The 20218-nt window shown below is 42.1% G+C and overlaps 1 protein-coding gene across 11 annotated transcripts in view; it reads right to left on the bottom strand.

Moving 5' to 3' along the window:
• Window positions 1-20218, bottom strand: part of CACNB2 (calcium voltage-gated channel auxiliary subunit beta 2) — a 401769-nt gene that overhangs the window by 2352 nt on the left and 379199 nt on the right. For all 11 annotated transcript variants that reach the window (XM_079914389.1, XM_079914392.1, XM_079914397.1 and 8 more), the window contains 4 exons: window positions 19045-19154; window positions 3909-4060; window positions 2438-2533; window positions 1244-1429 (listed from right to left, as the gene is read on the bottom strand). In XM_079914389.1, the coding sequence (XP_079770515.1) occupies window positions 1244-1429; window positions 2438-2533; window positions 3909-4060; window positions 19045-19154 (544 nt within the window). The remainder of the gene's footprint in view (window positions 1-1243; window positions 1430-2437; window positions 2534-3908; window positions 4061-19044; window positions 19155-20218) is intronic.

Raw genomic sequence — 20218 nt, 5'->3', positions numbered from 1 at the left:
TCTGACCTCGCTCGGGTGCTTAATGTATTCAGTAACATCCAGTAGCATTTACATTGTATTGGACTTTCTGTTAATTTGTAAGCGCCTAGAACAGCACAGAGTAACTTTACAAATTTTTTAAAAATGAATGAAGGAGAGAGGGCATTCTTTTATATGTTCTCTTGTGGTTCAAATATAGATATAGGTCCCTGAGATCTGTCTACACATGGGTGGACACTTAACCACCTCTGCTCGGATACAGGTGGGAAGATTAAAAATTCTTAGGATGTTGGCTTTAAGGGAAAAAATGATAAAATGTCAAATACTTAAATGGCACTTACTGTGAGACCAGCAGTGTTATGAGACTGTCACGTATACTGACTGATTAAATACAACAACCCTGTAAGCCAATCTCATGAGAAAAGTCCCATGACAGCCCCACAAGGTAGGGTCGTTAGTATTCCTGAGGCAAAGGGCAGGTAAGGATTTTATCCAAGATTAAACCCCTGGGAAGGGGTGGAGAGGAGAGGGAATTGAACCCAGGTAGTCTGAGTCCACAGTCTGTGCTGCCGGCCACATAGAAAGTTCCTCTATCCTGGCCCGAACAGAATATGGGGAGAGTGGATTTTACGGTTTATAATACAGTAAGTCCCCTACATACGGACCTTCAGGTTGTGAACTTCCAAAAGATGCAAACATAGCTTCGCATGTCAAATCACTAGGTTAGATCATTTGTCTGGCGTACATTGTCGTGCGTGCATCCTCTACCAGTGGTTGTGCTTTTGTGTTCTTTACCGTATAGGGTACGGTGGTACCGTATCTTTATTTCAAGCTCAGGATGGTCGGAAGCGAGCGTAAAAGCAGTGGTGACCTAGCGGGTACGACTGTCCTTTTTCAAGGGACTGTACTGTAAGGTTAAAAATGTTTTAACTTTTGTTTGTTTCTTCTGTATTATTTGTGTGCAAAGTATAATAAACCTGTCACGGTACAGTACCATATAGCCGATTGTGTTAGTGGGCAGCCTAGGCCAACTGTGCTGGACTTACGAATGCCTTCTCGGAACGGAACTCGTTCGTATATGGGGGACTTACGGTGCTTCATAGGATGCTGTTTACACTCCTCTTACGGGCGCACAGCTCACGCTGGAGACACTTAAGGTACTTGGTGTTCTGTCTCATTCTGGACAGGGCTGCCCGACTGGAACGAGCACCGCCCCGGAGCCCTGGACCCCAGTGGCGCGAGCGAAGGAGGGAGCGCTGCTCACCTGTGAGCTGGGGGCCAGAGCGGGGCTGATGGGCAGGGTCGAGGTGGCCAAGGTCCGGCTGAGGAGAGGGTCGGGGCCACTGCTGCAAGGCGGGTGGGCGGCCTTCCAGTAGGCCTCCAGGTAGTCGGCGAGGTGCTCGCAGGCGTCCTCCAGCTGGTTCTCGTCCAGAATCACGTCGAACAGCTCCTGCAGGGGCAGACAGTGCAGACGGCGTGCTTACGGCACCTTGCCCGTGCTGCCCCCGGGCCTCCCGCACGCCAGGAGCACGAAGGGTGCCCGAGGGCTGCGTGCTGCATCCCTGCCGTGGCGCCGGACTCCTCTCTTCGCGGGGGCTGACCGCCTGCTATGGCCTCACTGCTTCGCTGTGTGAGTGACCAGGAGTGAACAGGTGTGATAACAGTTGCTAGGGGCACCAGAGAAAAGTTGCCCGTAGTGAAAAAAAAGGAATTGATCCTATGTTAGGGGCGAGATGTACAAAAGAAAATGAGAATATAAGCCAGAGACTATGAAAAGCTGAACCTTGGAAACGACTGAGGCAAGGTGAGGATGTGAGGAAGCCGAAGCCACTGACTGGATGTGGCCCAGACTTCATAGTAGTTCAGAGTTCTTACAAGTGTAATGTGCTCCCGGCAATTAGAAGTGGGTCTGAGCCCAGTTCTTAAGGCTTCTGATACACCTTCATTAAAAACAACAAAGCCAGAACAAAAGCCGGAAGCATACAGGCCGAAAGCGTGGTATGCAAAGCAGGGGATTCGCGGTAGGGATGTGTTCAGGTGTCAGAATCTGGTTACTGAGTGCTTTAGAAATGGTCTTAGATCAATTTCTTAGACGGTAATGAAGAGCCAGCAACTCGCCCCCTGAGTAGAAGTGAATAATAAACCAACCCCAAACAGCCATCTTTTCAACCAAAGTTTTGAAACAATGATTGTGTTTCATTGAAGATGACTACTGAGGTGTTAGATTAACAAAGCGAGGTCACCACGGAACACACCGTAGCTGTTCGTAAGCGACGACCATGACCTAGACAAGTGCTCGTGGTAAGAGGTAGACTCTACCGTTCCCGTCTTTGGGAGGAAACCCACCGTTAATGGGCAGGGTTCTCCCTGGACAGGCGTTTACCTGTCCGTCTGGTTTTTGTTAACAGAATGTGGGTGTGAAGCCTTCAAGTGGATTATACTGCATAGAGAGACTTACCGGAGGGCACTGAGCCAGCTTATCTGCTGCTACCATCTGAACATTGAGGTGTTTAGCTTGAGATTTCCCTCGAGATTTTATTAACCTTTGTAAAACCTGTAAAAGACGAGATTCTTCAACTGGGGTATCTGCACTCAGGTGAACAACAAGGTTCGTTATTCGTTCCTTTCTCCGGTGTCCTCTGCATGCAGCACTGATGGTTTACAAATAGATTACGCTAGAAAACAATCTTCAAGATGGTCAGCAAAATTAACACGTTGACATAAATCTCAGTCGCAAGCTTCGTAAGTCACCAGCGTGGAGATGTTTCTGAGTCTTGTCTTTTTTCAAGGCTAGCAGTTCTCAAACTCTGTCTCATGATTTATGTTTTTAAACACTGTGGAGAACTCCCAAGAGCTTTTTATGTGAACTGTAATAGTTATATATTAGAAACTAAAACTGAAAAATTCATTTAAGAATGACCAGTAACCTCTTATATGTTAACATGTCATGCATTCTGATAAAATAGCTAAGTTATTTGCAGGTTTCTCTACCGCCTGGCTCCACAGAAGACAGCTGCTGTGCCCTGCTTCTACAGTGAATCTGCTGCGGTGTATTGTTTGAAACAGGCAAAGAAAATCCAGTCCCCTACAGATACGTAATTAGTAGCCTTTTCAGATAATTGTGGGTATCTTTCTTTGATACTACAGTAAACAAGTGGTAGCTTTTTAAAGACTAGCTCTCATATCACTCAATGAACTTTTCTTACTCTGTCACGTTAAATTCCATTGATCTGTCCTGAAATTTGAAGGACGTGTCAGTTGTTCTTTCCAATAAAAATGGTGTTCCAGGACGAAAGTGGCTACTTTGGTTTATGACTTGAAGAACACACTGGTACCTGCCCTCAAGAAAACGGACTTCGAGTACATAGCTAAAGAACTTGAAGTGTACTTCCCATTTCGTTACATAGAATATTAAAAAGGTTTGTACTGGAGTCAAAATTTAAGCATTTTTACTACATCAGGACATTCTTAAGTGAAACTGGGTTGTGTGGCTTTTTTTTTTTAACCTGGGAGTGCATGGGGAGGGAGAATGCCACAGCTGCTACTGCTACTGTGGTCTTGATTCCTGCTTAGACATCACCCAGTGCTGCTTCTGCACCGCTGGTGCAAAGGTCAAACCAGTGAAAAAGGGGGAGGATGTCTGAGTATTAGATAATGCTTAGATAATAATCATGGAAATGGTTCTGACCTCATGGACCCTCTAAAAAGTGTTTCAGAACCTCCCCCACCAGGAATCCATGGACCACTTTGGGAATCACTCACGCTCCTAAGCCATGAAACTTATCATCACGCTTGCTTATGTGAATCTTAACAATTCTCGGCTACCACGTCTCTCTTCAGACCCTTTGTGATGGATAAAGACACAGCCCGTTTCTAATTGGAAAGCAGACTAGTTCCATTACAGAGCAAACAGTAACCACCCTACTTACCTTAGGAGAAGAAATCTTGACATACACTATAATAGGGGCCAGAGAGGTTTTACTAAGCTGGGCTGGATGATTAATAGTATCTGCATCAAGGACCACCAGTTGCAATGTTCTTGCAAGTTCAAAAATCCTTTCAATTTCACTCTGAACTTCGGCTGTAAAAGGTTAAGCAGAGTTTGATTACTTTACAGCATTTTTAAACCAGATTGAGACAAAGTAAAACGGTACTCAGGTAGGTGAGGTTGCTGTCTACAGGTAAGAGAGCTGGTAACAGGTGTCCTTTGGAGAGAGCCGTTCCTTCATAATACCTCTAGCATTTAGGGAATTCCTCTCTCAACCAGACATCTAACACAATGTCTGTGAGAGTCAACGTTTCTGGCTCTCTGTGCTGACGTGTTTTTGGTGCTATAAAACTTCACTCCATGAAGTCATTTCATTAAAATGTTGTGAAATAGAAACTTGAAGAGAGGTCTTCCCTGTGTGTGTTTCTGACCACGCTAGCCTAGCACCCATCACCAGCCTTCCTGTCACTGCACGGGCTCCTCTGTGTTTATATGCCACCTATTGGTATGCCTTCTGGAGATGATTGAGAGTCTAGAGATGCTTATTACCAAGCTGAACTACAACAGAAAACAGGAGAGATTTTAAGAGTGTTACAACAAACTTCTCCAAAAACACACTTCTCATATTTTCCACCAACAAAAGAACCGCCCTGCAACATTCATGCTTTAAAAGGGCGGTTATATATTAGAGGCAGCATTACAGGAATACAAACTATATAAACATCCAAAAATCTACTTGAATGCCAAAGAAATTTCATGCATTTCATCTGCTTCTCCATTTCTGTACCACTGCTGTCCAGTACGGTAGCCACAACCCCCATATGCCTGTGGAGCTCCTGAAGTGTAGCACATGTGAATGAATGAATGAATTTTTGAAATTTAATTTAAATAAGAGTTAAATAGCCAGAAAGTACTTTACTAGACATCATAGGTCTATAAAGCATAATACGTATTTTACAGTGCCCACCACAGTCATGAAGGGCCAATTCCATGAGATTCCTAGACCTACAGAATACCATTTAATTCCTCTTATGCATTTGCATCCATGCAGAAGATTCCTGGAGATAATTTTAACTAGTACATTATTCCAGAAAAGGCAAGTCACTATTGTCTGCCTTACAATATGTTATGACTAGAGGCCTTTCATTTAACCTGGGTGTCTTTAAAATCAGGGCCCAAACCACTTGAGATACTGGCTTTAAAATAATATTTGGTCACATTACCACCCATGACATAGTTTTGCTAAAAGAAAAAAACAAACCCGTTAAGCTTCTGGATCTATCAGTTTATAAGAAATACAGGGAACAGACATATATAAACTACGCCCGTGTAATGCAGTTAGCAAAATTCACTCTCTGAAAACCCTGCAGAATAAGTGACCCAGTTTCTTCAAAAAACTACAAGGAAATAAAAAAGATCTATGGAAAACGAGATTAAGAGATTTAAGAACCTAGGAAACATTCGCAATGTATGGACTTTATGTGGATTCTGATTCAAACAAATAGTAATTGATACATTTATAATGCATAAAGTAAGTGGATAAAATGTTTATATATATAATGCTTATATATAAGATGTATGTGTGTATATGTATAATACATGACAGCTGGGAAATGATACGTGGCTGAGTGGCAACCTGATATTTGGGATGTACTGTTAAGGTCTGGCGATAATGGCGATATGGTTTAAATAAAAAGAGTCTTCAATGTTTAGAAATACATACTGAAACATTTACAGATAACAACATATGATGTCTGGGATTAGCTTCAAAATAATTCAGAGACAGGAGAGGAAGGCAGGGGGAAGACTGGAAATGAAACAAGATTGGCCATGAATAGATGATAGTTGAAACTAGGTGATGAGTACCTGAGGTTTCCTATAACATTCTTTACTTCATATATATTGGAATTTCCTTAAACAACAGTTTTAGAAATCATAACAGTGTTCTAAAACATTACTGACACTCTTATTTGCTCTCTTTTCTCATGCTCCTTAAAATTTTATTCCAATATAACCTTGCTTCTCTGTGCCCTATAAATGTTTTCACAGCCAATGATCCCCAACAGTCAAGTTCCGATCTAAGTTAATATTTATTGTAAGCATTAAGAAATTTGATTAGTCTACGGCCAACACCACACTCCATGGAAATGCTGAAAGCTTTTCCTCTAAGATCAGGAACGACACAGGGATGCCCACTCACCGCTTCTTTCAACATAGTATTGAAAGTCCTAGCCAGAGCAATTTGGCAAGAAACAAATAAAAGGCATATAAATTGGAAAGGAAGTAAAACTCTCACTGTTTGTAGATGACATGATAGTATGTACAGAAAATTCTTAAAGACTCCCCCAGAAGACCATTAGAACTCATAAACAAATTCAGTAAAGTTGAAGGATACAAAATTAGCTTACAAAAATCTGTTGCAGTCCTATAAACTAATAATGAACTATCAGAAAGAGGAAGGAAGAAAACTATTATTTACAAATTGCATCAAAAAGAATACCTAGGAATAAATAAAACCAAGGAGGTGAAAGACCTGTACTCTGAAAACTGTAGGACACCGATGAAAGAAACTGAAGACACAAATAAACAGGTATTCCACGCTCATGGATTGGAAGAATTAATATTGTCAAAATGTCCATACCCAAGTGATCTACAGATTTATTGCAATTACTATCAAAAATCTAATGGCATTTTTCACAGATACAGAACAATCCTAAACTTTGTGTGGAATCACAAAAGACCCCAAACAGCCAAAGCAATCTTGAGAAAGAAGAACAAAGCTGGAGGAATTATGCTTCCTGACTTCAAACTATATCACAAAACTATAATAAAACAGTATGGTACTGGCGTAAAAACAGATCCATAGATCGGTGGAACAGACTAGAAGAGCCCAGAAGTAAACCCATGCATATATGGCCAATTAATTTATGACAAAGGAGCCAAGAATATACAGTGGGGAAAAGGACAGTCTCTTCAATAAACTGTGCTGGGTGAAAACGACAGCCATGTGCAGAAGAGTGAAACTGGACCACTGTCTTACACCATACACGAAAATCAGCTCACAAAATGGATTAAAGGCTTAAATGTATATCCCAAAACCATAAAACTCCTAGAAAAAAACAAAGGTGGTAAGCTCTTTGACATTCGTCTTGGCAATGCATTTTTGGATTTGACACCAAAAGCAAACACAAGAAAACCCAGAGTAAACAAGTGAGACTACATCAAACTAAAAAGCTTCTGCACAGCAAAGGAAACCATCAACAAAATGAAAAGGCAACCTGCCAAATGGAAGAAAATATTTGCAAGTCATATACAGGCGTACGTCAGAGATACTGCAGGTTTGTTTTCGGACTACCACAATAAAGCAAGTCACATGAACTTTTTGGCTTCCCAGTGCATATAAAAGCTGTGTTTACACTAAACTGTAGTCTATTAAGTGTGCAAAAGCATTGTCTTATAAAATCAGTGTACACACCTTAATTAACAAATACTTGATTGCTGAAAAATGCTAACCATCATCTGACCCTTCAGAGAGTCACAGTAGTAACGAAGATCACTGATCCCAGATCACCGTAGCAAATGTAATGAAAAAGTTTGAAATATTGCGAGAATAAGCAGAATGTAACACAAAGACATGAAGCGAGCGATGTTAGAAAAATGGTGCCAACAGACCTGCTCAAGGCAGGGCTGCCGCAAACCTTCAATTTGTGAAAAACACAACATCTGCAAAGTGCAATCAAATGAAAAGCACAATAAAATGAGATATGCTTGTATAGGATGAGTTAATTTCCAAAATATGTAAAGAACTCTTACAGCTTAATAGCAAAAAACCAAACAGTCCAATGAACAAATGGGAAGAAGACCTGAATAGACATTTTTCCAAAGATGACTTACAGATGGCCGACAGGTATATGAAAAGGCGCTCAACATCACTAACCATCAGGGAAATGCAAATCAAAACCCCAATGAGATACCACCTCACACCTGTTAGGATGGCTATCATCAAAAAGATAATATAACAAGCACGGTGGTGATAATGTGGACAAAAGGGAGCCCTCCTGCACTGTTGGTGGGAATGTGAACTGGTGCTGTCACTATGGAAAATGATGTGGAGGTTCCTCCAAAAATTAAAAATAGAACCACCACGTGATCCAGTGATAGAATCTTGACGGAAATGTGGAATCGGAAAAGAAAAAAAAAGCATAGGTAAAAAGAACAGGTTGGGGGTAGCCAGAGGTGGGAAGTGGGGGGTGGGTGAGGGTGGTCAAAAGCACAAATAAGTCCCACGGATGTGACACACAGCATGGTGACTATAGTTACTAATATTGTATATTTGGAAGTTGCTAAGAGAGTGGATCTTAGGAGTTCTTCTCACAAGAAAAAAACTTGTAACTGTACGTAAACTTGTAACTAGACTTCCTGTGATCATAACACAATATATACATGGGTCAAGTCATGTTGTATACCTGAAACTAATCTAATGGTATGTCAGGTATGTCTCAAAAAAAAAAGAAATTTGATCACAAAGATTTTCATCCATGTACTCAGTTAATAATAACGGTTAATCACAGAGTCCCACACCTTAAAAAAACTTCCTTTTTCTTAGCAGTTTGAGTCCTATGAAAAAAAAAGATTATAAATGTAATGTTTGTTCATTGCATAAAATCTGAGTAACAGATAAACATAAAAGAAAATAATCCATTATCTTATTATGTATACAAAATTACTTTATCAACAAATGTCAAGTGCTTAATATATGTATCATGTATATATGTGTATATATATGCAAATATTTATATCTTCTAGTATTCTTACATACACAAATATCTTAACACTTTTTAAATTAAGGGGGGAAATGAGATATTTAAAAATTTAAAGGAGATTTTTTCAGAATCCCAGTGCAACATATTAGTAAGTAAACCTTAAAAAAAGATGACCAATAAATTCTGAAAAAAATACTTTTAACTTCCAAGTAAAAATGATGCTTCGAAAAGAAATGTATCTGTACTAGCGGTTTTTCTTTGACAGAGTACATCATGCTTAGAACTTATTTCAAAAAAGAAATGTCAAAGACAGCTGATGTTCATTTCTGAAACCGAAAAGCCTTATTGACCTGTCCAAATCCCAATCACTTAACAGCCGTTGAATTAAAACCGGTGCTGATACTATGGAAAACAGTATGGAGGTTCCTCAAAAAGCTAAAAATAGAGTTGCCATATGACCCTGCAATCCAACTCCTGGGCATATACACAGACAAAACTCTACTTCAAAAAGAGACATGCGCCTCTATGTACCTAGCAGCACTACTCACAATAGCCAAGACATGGAAACAACCTAGATGCCCATCAACAGATGCATGGCTAAAGATGTGGTACATATACACAATGGAATACTACTCAGCCATAAAAAAGAATGAAACCATGCCATTTGCAGCAACATGGATGGACCCAGAGATGATCATACTAAGTGAAGTGAGTCAGAAAGATAAAGACAAATACATATGATATCACTTACATGTGGAATCTAAAATATGACACATGAACTTTTCTAGGAAACGGACTCACAGAACAGACTTGCAGTTGCCAAGGGGGAGGGGGTGGGGGAGGGATGGACTGGGAGTTTGGGATTAGCAGAGGCAAAGTAGTGTATGTAGGATGGATCAACAACAAGGTCCTCCCGTTATAGCACAGGGAACCGTATTCAATATCCTGTGATAAACCGTAATGGAAAAGAATATAAAAAATGTACATGTATGTATAACTCAGTCACTTTGCTGTACAGCAGAAATTAACACAACATTGTTAAATCAACTGTACTTCAATTAAAAAAAAACTCAGCTCAGAAACAATCATGTTTTCTGGAAGATGAGAAAGAAGGGAAGTGCCTTCGTTTGGAAAGACATTTCTATAATTGAACAATACTGTAAAAACAGAGGCGGTTGTTACACGTCGTAGCTAGCGTTGGACGACATCCAAGCGGTCAGTCGAGAATTAATAAGACTTGCGATGGCTCTGGTATCAGTGATGTAATGGTAATTCCAACGCCATTTCATAATCACTAAGCACAGAATTCTAGTTTTGACAAGTTCCTTACTTATCCTGAAAAACGAAATCTGTAAAGCCCTCTCTAAGCTTCTTTTCCTTTCCGCAGGCCCAGGGAGGTCTGCCTCTGGGCACCCAGTCCCAAGCACCAAAATGGCTTCCTCACTTCATAGAGTGTGTGATCCTTGGGTAACAGGCTTCATTTCTTGGAGCTCCCTAAGTGTTCTTCTTTGGAAAATGGAAATGAGGGACTAAGTGAATCAACATGCAAAGCATTTATTGTGGTGCCTGGCCCACAGTAAATACTTAACAAATGTCAAGTATTGCTTTGTGCCTACCTCTGTTAACATTTATTGCATTGTATTTTGATGATACGATTGAAAACTTTTCCGACAGGCAGTGAACTGACAGAAAACTGGCAACAGTACATAATTACTTCCATTCCTTCCGTCAGTACAGTACTTGGTACACGCTTGGCACTCAAAAACTGTGTTGAAGGAATGAATTAAAAAGGCAAAGAAAAAATATAATCATTTAATATATATATAATGTAACATATTTTTGCCTTTTTAATTGACTATATATGTATTAGGTAGAAGCTGTTGTAGAAAAAAAATCATTAAATCTTCAAAAACATGAATAAGGAATTTGCCAAAATATATTTAGATGAAGAACTCCCTTTGGGTAGAAATATTGCTATAGCTGGGCCATTGGAGCAATCTTGTGGAATAAAAAGTGCTAATTTATTAAGACAGACATAGCTACGCTGGTAATGGATAGGTCAACGAGGAGGGAAGAAATGAGATTCAAAAGATCAACAGTCCCGTAAATTCCACATCGCGTCGATCTGCAAGGCTAGTTTTAGAGTCTATCATCCGCCCTTCATTCTCCATCAATTATTTTTTTCTCTTCCTCAGAGAAAGCAGAGATGTAATTAGCATCACGACACGGCGCAATGGACTAAATCCTGGACTGGTAGTCGGGACACCCAGGGTCTAGCCTTAGCTTTATTCGTTAGTAGGTGCCTCACCCACACCACACAGGTCCCTTCACTTCCTATGGCTCTCAGATCCTTCACTGAACAGTGATGGGCTTGAACAAGATCGGTAGTTCTCAGACTCTGGCATATGGTAGAATCACCAGGCAGCCTTGTTAAACCAGAGATTGTAGGGTCCCACCTCCACAGTTCCTGATTTTATACGTTTGGATGGGGCCTGAGAATGTTCAGTCTTCACTAATGCCCCCATGATAATGATGCTGTTGATTTGGAGACCACACCTGAGGACCAAATAAGGGGTGCTCTCTCTGGTGTGTCATCCCCGTTCCACAGTCCCTGGTGCTACCAACATAAGTGATGAACTTTCCTTTAATCGATGCTTCTGTTGAGATAACTGTAGGTTCCCAAGCAGTTGTAAGAAATAACAGAGAACACTGTGCCCTTTACCCAGTTATCCTCAATGGGAACATCTTGCAAAACTGTAGTGCGATATCACAACCAGGACATTAATATTAATACAATCCACCCATCTTATTCAGATTTCCCCAGTTTTATGTACTCATCTGTGTGTGTGTGTGTGTACTGAGCTCTAGGCAGTTTTATCATGTGTAGGTTCCTATATCCATCACCACAGTTTAGAGACAGAACAGTTCCATCAGGACAAGGTGAAAGAGACAGACTTTTAACAAATTATCTCTGCTGACTCCTCAATTGCACTGAAAACATTTACCAAGCTGTAAACATTATCATCTTACCACCTAGTTGCTAATATACAAAGTAAATGCCTTCCCCTGCTCCCTGTGTGTTATCTGTCAGTTACAGCTGTTGCCGCGTGCACGGCTAACTCCAGCTTCACTTCCTTTACTGTCAGTTACAGCTGTTGCCACGTGCACGGCTAAATCTAGCTTCACTTCCTTTACTCTCATTTGCTGATATTTTCCCACTTTCGGTACATAGTTTTTGCTATCGTGTGACACAAGTAGATCCCACAACTGCACAGTTGTGTACAAACGGGTGCAAAGATGTAGCATAGTTTCCTAAACTGATTTGTCCCTGGAAAATTGCTTGGGGTAAAACCAAGCCACAGTTCGCAGACAGTATAAAGTTGGGCAGATTAAAGAAACTCTGAGGTGAATTATTTCATAAAGCAATAAGTATCTGAGTTTATTAGTTTTAAAAGTTTGGATTTGGAATTGGCAAATAACTGTATTACCAGGCCCTTTATTATTTTAATTTAAATAATATTTTTGCTTCTAAGACTATAATGTAATTTATGTGCATAGCTAATGTAGATATTTTAAATTATGATGCTTGACCAATATTGCAACTGAGAAAAAAGGTGAGAAGTTTTATGAGCCCATATAAAGACATCCATACAGGCAAGGAAGTCCTGTACCACTCCCAAAACCTGAGTATGTACTTAAAGCTACAAAATTTTCAGGTTTTTTTTTCTTCATGTCACACAGTGGTACATTAGCATAATCAACTCCAAATGCAACATACTATACTTCTGTTTATGCAATGAAAGTTTTCTAAAATCTCATGCATAAAGCAAATTTTTACCTATCAAATTATATCTTCAATATACAGGATCTTTCATCCTTTCATAAAAGAAATAATTGCTATAATTGATCTTGTCTATTAAATTTGAGGTCAATTTTCTCAAATTTAATTTTTTACTAAATGTATACAAGAAAACAATGCTTTTGAAGTAAGCTCCCTGGGACTTCCCTGGTGGTCCAGTAAGACTCTGTGCTCCCAATGCAGGGGGCCTGGGTTCCATCCTTGGTCGGGGAACTAGATCCCGCGTGCCGCAACTCAGAGGTCACGTGCCACAACTCAGAGCTCGCATGCTGCTACTAAGAAGTGCACATGCTGCAACTAAGACCCTGCGTGCTGCAACTAAGACCTGGGGCAGCCAAAACAAGTAAATATTAAAACAAAAAATAAAGTCCCCCAGTTTGCCCCTACCTGCCCTTGGGTTGAAAGACCTTCCAGGATAATAAGTAATGCTTGAAAGAATAAGTTCTTAGCAGTGGTTTCTGCCCCCAAACTCAGTGTCTGGTTTACCTTTCCTCCAGCATACACCTTCCAGCAGTTCACAAACACTGGAAAATAATTTGACTTAGATCTTTGAAATGCTAATACTCTTTAAAAATAAAGCAACATTGCAGAGAACTTATCGTGCAGACTGAGGAAAACATGCTACATAGAAACTGGTTTAAAGGGTAAGAAAAACTGACTTCAATAAAAGCAAAGATTGGAGTGTTGATACTTTAATACAGACAGTTTATCCTCTTATGGGGCAATATAGCAGCAATAATTCTCTCCCCCCCCCAACTTTAATATATCCTTAATGTCAGCACAACTACAGCTTAAAAGAATACCACGATAACTTGTTTTCCCTGGAGAAAATACAGATTTGTGATGTACAACAAACACTGAATGCAAAGCCATTTTCCAAGTCTGCATAAACACAGAGGACAGAAAATCAAGGTGTGGCGCGTTTGGGGAGAGGTTCAGTGTCAAGGTGTGACTACCCACTTAGCCCATATATTCTTACTAAGCACCTACTTCGCGCCAGCCAGTGTGGGGTGTACCCGGGAAGCAGTAATGAGCCAAAAGAGACCCAATCTCTGAGCTCACAGGGCTTATCTTCGAGTGGGGGAGACAGGCATCAGTGATGCACTCACGCAGTGAGGGTAACATGGCGGCCCTTCCCGTGATTCAAAGGGGGAGTCAGGTGAGGAGGGAACGGCAGGTGCAAAGGCTCCGCGGCAGACAAAGGACTGAGTGAAAGGCAATGTTATGGATTGAATTGTGTGTCCCCCCCCCCACCACCAAATTTCCTGTGTTGAAGTCCCAACCCCCAGTACCTCAGAATGGAACCCTATTTGGTGATAGAGCCTTTCAAGAGGTAAAGTTAAATGTGGTCCTACAGGTGGGCTCGTATCCATGTGACTGTATTTGGCCACAGGGCCTTCAAAGAAAATGAGGCCAGTAGGATAGGGCAGGCTACATCAGTATGACTGGTGTCCTCATAAGACGAGAGAGAGAGAGAGAGAGAGAGAGAGAGAGAGAGAGAGAAACACCAGGGAGGTGCAGACAGGAGAGGTCATGTGAGGACACAGCGAGACGGTGGCCGTCGGCAAGCCAAGGAGAGAGGCCTCAGGAGAAACAGACCTGCTGACCCCTTGATCTTGAACTTCCAGCCTCTAGAAATGTGAGAAATAAGTTTGTTTCCGCCTCCTGGTCTGTATGATTTTGTTACTGCAGCCGTGGAAGGCGAGTGCAGACGGCATGCGTGAAGTGGAAGGAGTGAGGCAGAGCAGTGTGAGGTGAGGCTAAGAGCTGTGGACACCCGGGGTCCAGGTCCAGATCGAGGAGTTCTGCTGTCGTCCAAGAACAATGCAGAGACATTTTCAGTTTGGAGCGGGGATGTGTCCGGAACAGATCTGCTCTTTGAAAAGATTTCTTCGGCTGTGGCATGAAGAACTAAGGGATCCGGGTCAAAATAGGTGTGAAGTACTCACAGTGCCTCGGGGCCCTTGGAATGGAGCAGTGGTGTAAACACTGCATGTGATGAGACAGATGGGACAGAAATTCAGGAGGTGAAACTGACAAGACCTGGAGATGTGCTGGGGAAGGAAGTGCGGGTGCTCACGTATCAAGAGGGCCACAGAGTCTCCTGGTTCTCCAAACGGAGATGAGTATCCTGACTGTTAGGACTCAGATAAGAAACCCTGGGAAATTATCAGAATACAGGAAAGCTGATAAATTCTCTTTAGCATGTGCTAAGTTTGAGGAATACACAAGGCAACCCCGTCAAGTAGGATGTGTAACTCTGGAGTGGAAAGGCACTGTCCAGCTTGGGGTACAAACTGTGAGCTGTCTGCATATAGGAAGTAACTGGAGCGATCGGTATGAATAGTTTTGCTGAGAGAGAGGGACCAGAGAGAGGACCCGAGAGGGACAGTTAAGAACCCCTCACAGTCTAAAGAAGATGTGGTCTGTATGTATATGTACATATGACTCCGCCATTAAAAAGAACGCAGTAACGCCATCTGCAGCAACATGGATGGACCTAGGGATCATCACAGTGAGTGAAGTCAGTCCAAAAGGGAAAGACAGAGACCATACGATATCACTTCTATGGGAATCTAACGTACGACGCAAATGAACTTATCTACGAAACAGAAACAGACTCACAGCCATAGAGAACAGACTGTGGTTACTGAGGGGGAGGGGGGTGGGGGAGGGAAGGAACGGGAGTGTGGGATGAGCAGCTGCAAACTAACTGGTATATATGGGATGGATAAACAACAAGGTCCTACTGTGTAGCACAGGGAACTATATTCAATATCCTGTGAAAAAATATAATGGAAATATGAAAAAAAGTATATATGTATAACTGAGTCACTTTCTGAACAGCAAAATTAACACTGTAAATCAACTCCACGTCAATAAAATTAAAAAAAAAAAAGAACTCACATTCAAAAGCCACAGAGCATAAGCCTGCAAAAAAAGGAAAGGCAGGAGGGCCAGAATCGGTGCTGTTGAGGAATCCAAGGGGAGGGGTGCTTCAAGGAGAGGGGGACAGATGTCCTCCAAATGTCACTGCAACGTCACGTAAAACAGACTGCAGTATGTCCACTGGACTAGTGACAGGGAGGTTACTGGTAACTTCTTTATAAACAAATTTGGAGCCAGCTGGAGAGTGAATAATAGTGACTGAAATGGGGACACTAAGTTTGGAAAACTTAGATTTTGGGGGGCTGTGTTCAGCCGGGTGGTGGGGACAGAGAGAGAGGTCGAGGCCACTGAAGGGACTCTGTGGGTCAGGGCAGGGTATTTTATGGCATTTAAATTTTTAAATGGAATTAAATTAATTATGGGAAAAAAATCCATAATTTAGGAAAAACCCCAGATGATAGCACCAAAACACTGAGAAGCTGGCAGGGGATAGGGAAAAGTGAATCTTCTTCTCCAACTGCTTTTCTTACAATGCTCATTTCTCACAATTCTATAGAAGCAGCTTTAAGTATGTTTTGATGTTAATTTTAAAATTAATGTGCAGTGGGGAACTCTCTGGCGGTCCAGTGGTTAGGTGCCTGCGTTCTCACTGCCAAGGGCCCGGGTTCAGTCCCTGGTGGGGGAACTAAGATCCCACAAGCCACACAGCATGACCCCCCAAAAAAAATGTGCAGTGAAATTGACTTTTTGAGGGGTATCCAGCTATATGGATTTTCGCACGAGTAAACATTTGTGTAACCTCCAATTCCATCGCTCCCCAAACTGCTATTCCTTTGTGCTCACACCCTCCCCCCCAGGTAACCACAGCTGTTTGTCACTAGAGTTTTGGCTTTTCTAGGACATCATATACATGGAACCATACCGTATTTGACCTTTCCAGACTGGCATCCCACCTCGGGACCTTTGCACCTATCGCGCCCTCTGCCCAGAACTTCTCTCTTTTCTCAGGTAGCTGCAAGGGTAAAGAATTCACAACACAAAAGATTCTGCTAAAATGGTACCTTCTCGGGGAGCCCTCGCCTGACTCCCCATATAAGGTCACACTCTCCTCCTCAGCTGACTCTACCTGCTGCTTCTACCAGGAATCACCAACCACTGACTGACTAGCTCTAACTGTTATCTGTCTACAGCTACTTCTATTAGCTTCTGTCCACACCTCCTCTGTGGAACGAGAGCTGTATGAGCGTGAGGATGTGCTGTTCTTCACGTCTGTGTCCCCGGCACTTACAGTGATGCCCAGCACATGGGTGGTTCTCAAGTGTTCATCAGTGGATGAATACATGCCTAAAATCTAGTCATGGTTCCGTCGAGCCTTAAGGATGAGCCCCAAATTCCTTAATATCCGCCCCCGTCTCCGCCCTTTATCTCTCTGGTGTCATCTCCCACCTCTCTCTTTTTTAAACCATACACTCCATCAAAGTAAAGCATGTATGTTTTCTAGAAGCCTCTGTGGCTCTTGAAATCCCTATCATACCCTTCACTCTTTCGCCCTTTTTCCTTGGCTAAACCCTATCCCGTTTTAGATCTCAGCTCGGGCTTCGCTCCTTGGAGAAGCTGTTCTTGGTGGATACGCCTCCCTGCAGCCTTAGGTCTTCACCAAGCAGTGCAGTGCACGAACAGCTTTCTCAATCACCCTCCATTTCAATGAGCTGACAACTTATTGGCCTCATTGCTACAAGCTCCTTCATCTTTTTTGTTCCCTGACTTTGACAGTCACTGTCCAGTGTATGCTCACTCTATGGAGTGCAAGAGTCTTGAACAGTAATATATAGTTGGTAGTTTCACAAAAGCCTTGGCAACCGACACGAAACTGTGACGCCATTGATTCAAACGATGAGTCTAAACAAATTACCTGACTTCGTTCATCAGTTGAAACAATGGAACGAGCATTTTGTAACGATTACTGTGAGCATCAAAAATGTATACAAAGAGTTTTAAGGGTCACAGACGATAAGGACAGGAGATCACCCTAAACAAAATGTAGGATTCCATCCCCCAAATATGTTTCTAAAGCTTGATGACTGAAGTTTAGTTAATGAGGGACTGCTGGGGGAACAAAACTGGGTTCCATAAGGTATTATACTCATCACAGATAAGGGTTATTGTTTTCAACAGTTTCTCTATTTTTTATACAATATACTTCAGAGTTAACTAAAAAGTTTGACGTTAAAAGCCAGTCTCTCAAAGATCAAAGATCTCACACAACCATGAAAAAATTTATAAGAATAGAAACCTAATGCCCAGTAAGTTACATGTGTAACAGCGATTAACCTAAAACTTCAAGCAGGTGCCAAACGGATGAAATAGTTGCCAAAGCTCTTTCACTTGATCAAATCAGTGCGCGATAACGCACAGCGTTCAAACGCAACCCTGTAGACACGTTAACTGAAATCTCCAAATTGTTTTTACAAATGAAACAAAAATATGGCTATCAATATTATACAATTATAATTCTTGATATAATTCAAGTATTAAGGGATTTGGGATCATAGCCATTATTTATGGAAGTCATACTATGTTTAATCCTTCTAATAATCCTACAGTTAGTTACTACTCTCTCTCTTTTGCTGTTTAGATGAAGAAATGACACCGTATACAAGCCCCATGTACCTGTCCTTTGAAGTCAAAGGCTTTTGCTTCAGTCTCCAGGCCTCCCTTGAGTCTCTAAAGGCTGGCTCAAGAGTTAATCATTAGGAATGTCAAGATGTAAAAACAAAGGACAGCTGTTAGGCTGGAAAACTGGTAACAATTTAGACTATAAATCCACCACAGAGTCATCAAACTCCCAGTTCCCTGAAAAATAGAGATAAAGGCCTGACACACATCCCTTAGTTGTTTTTAAGGAAGCAGACCCCCTCCGGATGAAAACTGCTGACAGCAAGAACGAGAAGGCTGAAACCAGAAGGTTGATGGTGCTTGAAGCTTGATGCCAACCAATCCAAGAATTGTGCATGAGCCGATCACACACCCTAGGGCCCCCTCCGTCACACTGCCTTTAAAGCCCCCTCCCTGGAAGCCATTGGGGAGCTCGGATCTTTTGAGCATGAGCTGCCCGTTCTCCTTGTTTGGCATCCTGCAATAAATGCGGTACTTTCCTTCACCTCAACCTGGCGTCAGTAGACTGGCTTCACTGCATGCAGGCGAGGGGACCCAAGTTTGGTTCGGTACCAGAAACTGGGCCTTAAAGAGGCTGATGACATTGCTTGTGGTAACAATGATGCAAAGCCAGGAGTTTAGAGTCTGCAGACACCAGGGCTCATGTTCGTGAAAACACAGCCAAAACACTCATGCTGACAGCCTGTGGAATTTTTAACTCAAAACTTTCAAAACAAATCCTTCCATACCATGAAATCACTAAGACGGCAGCAGTGGCTACTGGTGACACGTGTCTGTAGTGTCTCTGCGCTATGACACATGGAATTATTATCTAGTTAGACCTGCTCACCAGCAGCCTCAGGAGAGAAGGGTTTAAATGGCTTCAGCTCACTGGCGAAGCACACACTTACCTAAACTTGACCTTGTGTTGGATCTCTCTATTATGGCATGTTTACTGGGATTGTTCAAGACAGAGCGTTTGGCCAGCGAGATGTCAGCGGTGACCCTTGTGATGGAAATCCTGTTGGGGAAAAAGCAACAGAGGACTCTGAGGTTATTCATTGAATAAAGGGGGACAGAAGTGCATGCCCCAAACTCATCCAAGTATTTTACACACACACACACACACACATACACACACACACACACACACACACACACACACACACAGTGACCATATTTTCAACCCAAAAAATGCTGGGGCACTTAATCATTCATTTTTTGAAAATCCTGCACCTACCTGACTTAGCATCTGCTGGTTGCTTATGAAGTGCCAGGCGTGCACCCCGCATTACCTCATTACCCAGACCACCTCATTAAATCGCTCCAAAACTTTATCTATTTAACTTTGTTAAAAAATTATTTATTTATTTGTTTTTATTTTCGGCTGCCTTGGGTCTTTGTTGCAGTGCGCGGGCTTTCTCTAGTTGCAGCGAGCGGGGGCTACTCTTCGTTGCGGTGCGCGGGCTTCTCATTGTCGTGGCTTCTCTTGTTGCGGAGCATGGGTTCTAGGCACGTGGGCTTCAGGAGTTGTGGCACGCGGGCTCAGTAGTTGTGGCTCGCGGGCTCTAGAGCGCAGGCTCAGTAGTTGTGGTGCACGGGCTTAGTTGCTCCGCGGCATGTGGGATCTTCCCGGGGCAGGGATTGAACCCATGTCTCCTACATTGGCAGGTGGATTCTTAACCACTGCACCACCAGAAGAGCCCTATCATTCCAAAAACTTCAGCAGAGAGGATATCCTCCCACGTTTGCTGATGAAAAAAAAGTGACCCATAGGTAGATTGTTTCTCCATGGCTATATATTTATGAAAAGTGGTGAAGCTGGGATTTGAACCCAGAACTACTGAGAGCCTATATTCTTAGGCCCTGTGCTATAATCCCTCCCACAGTATGGTGCTGTGATAGCCATGAGGAATAAATAAGAACAAGACAAACAAGGTCTTCCTCAGTGCTGAGAGTCTAGTAGCAGATATGGGTCATAAATAAGAAATTAATAAAATGATTACAGGTTAAGATGGCTGTTCTGAAGAGGACACAGGGGGTGCTGTGACAGACAGTCATGAATTGTGGGGGTCATTTTAGACA

This window comes from Stenella coeruleoalba (genome assembly GCF_951394435.1).
Source record: "Stenella coeruleoalba genome assembly, chromosome: 2".
In the NCBI taxonomy this organism is placed as follows: Eukaryota; Metazoa; Chordata; class Mammalia; order Artiodactyla; family Delphinidae; genus Stenella; species Stenella coeruleoalba.
The sequence above is the reverse complement of the archived record's forward strand: the minus strand, read 5'-3'. Positions and strand labels throughout refer to the sequence as shown.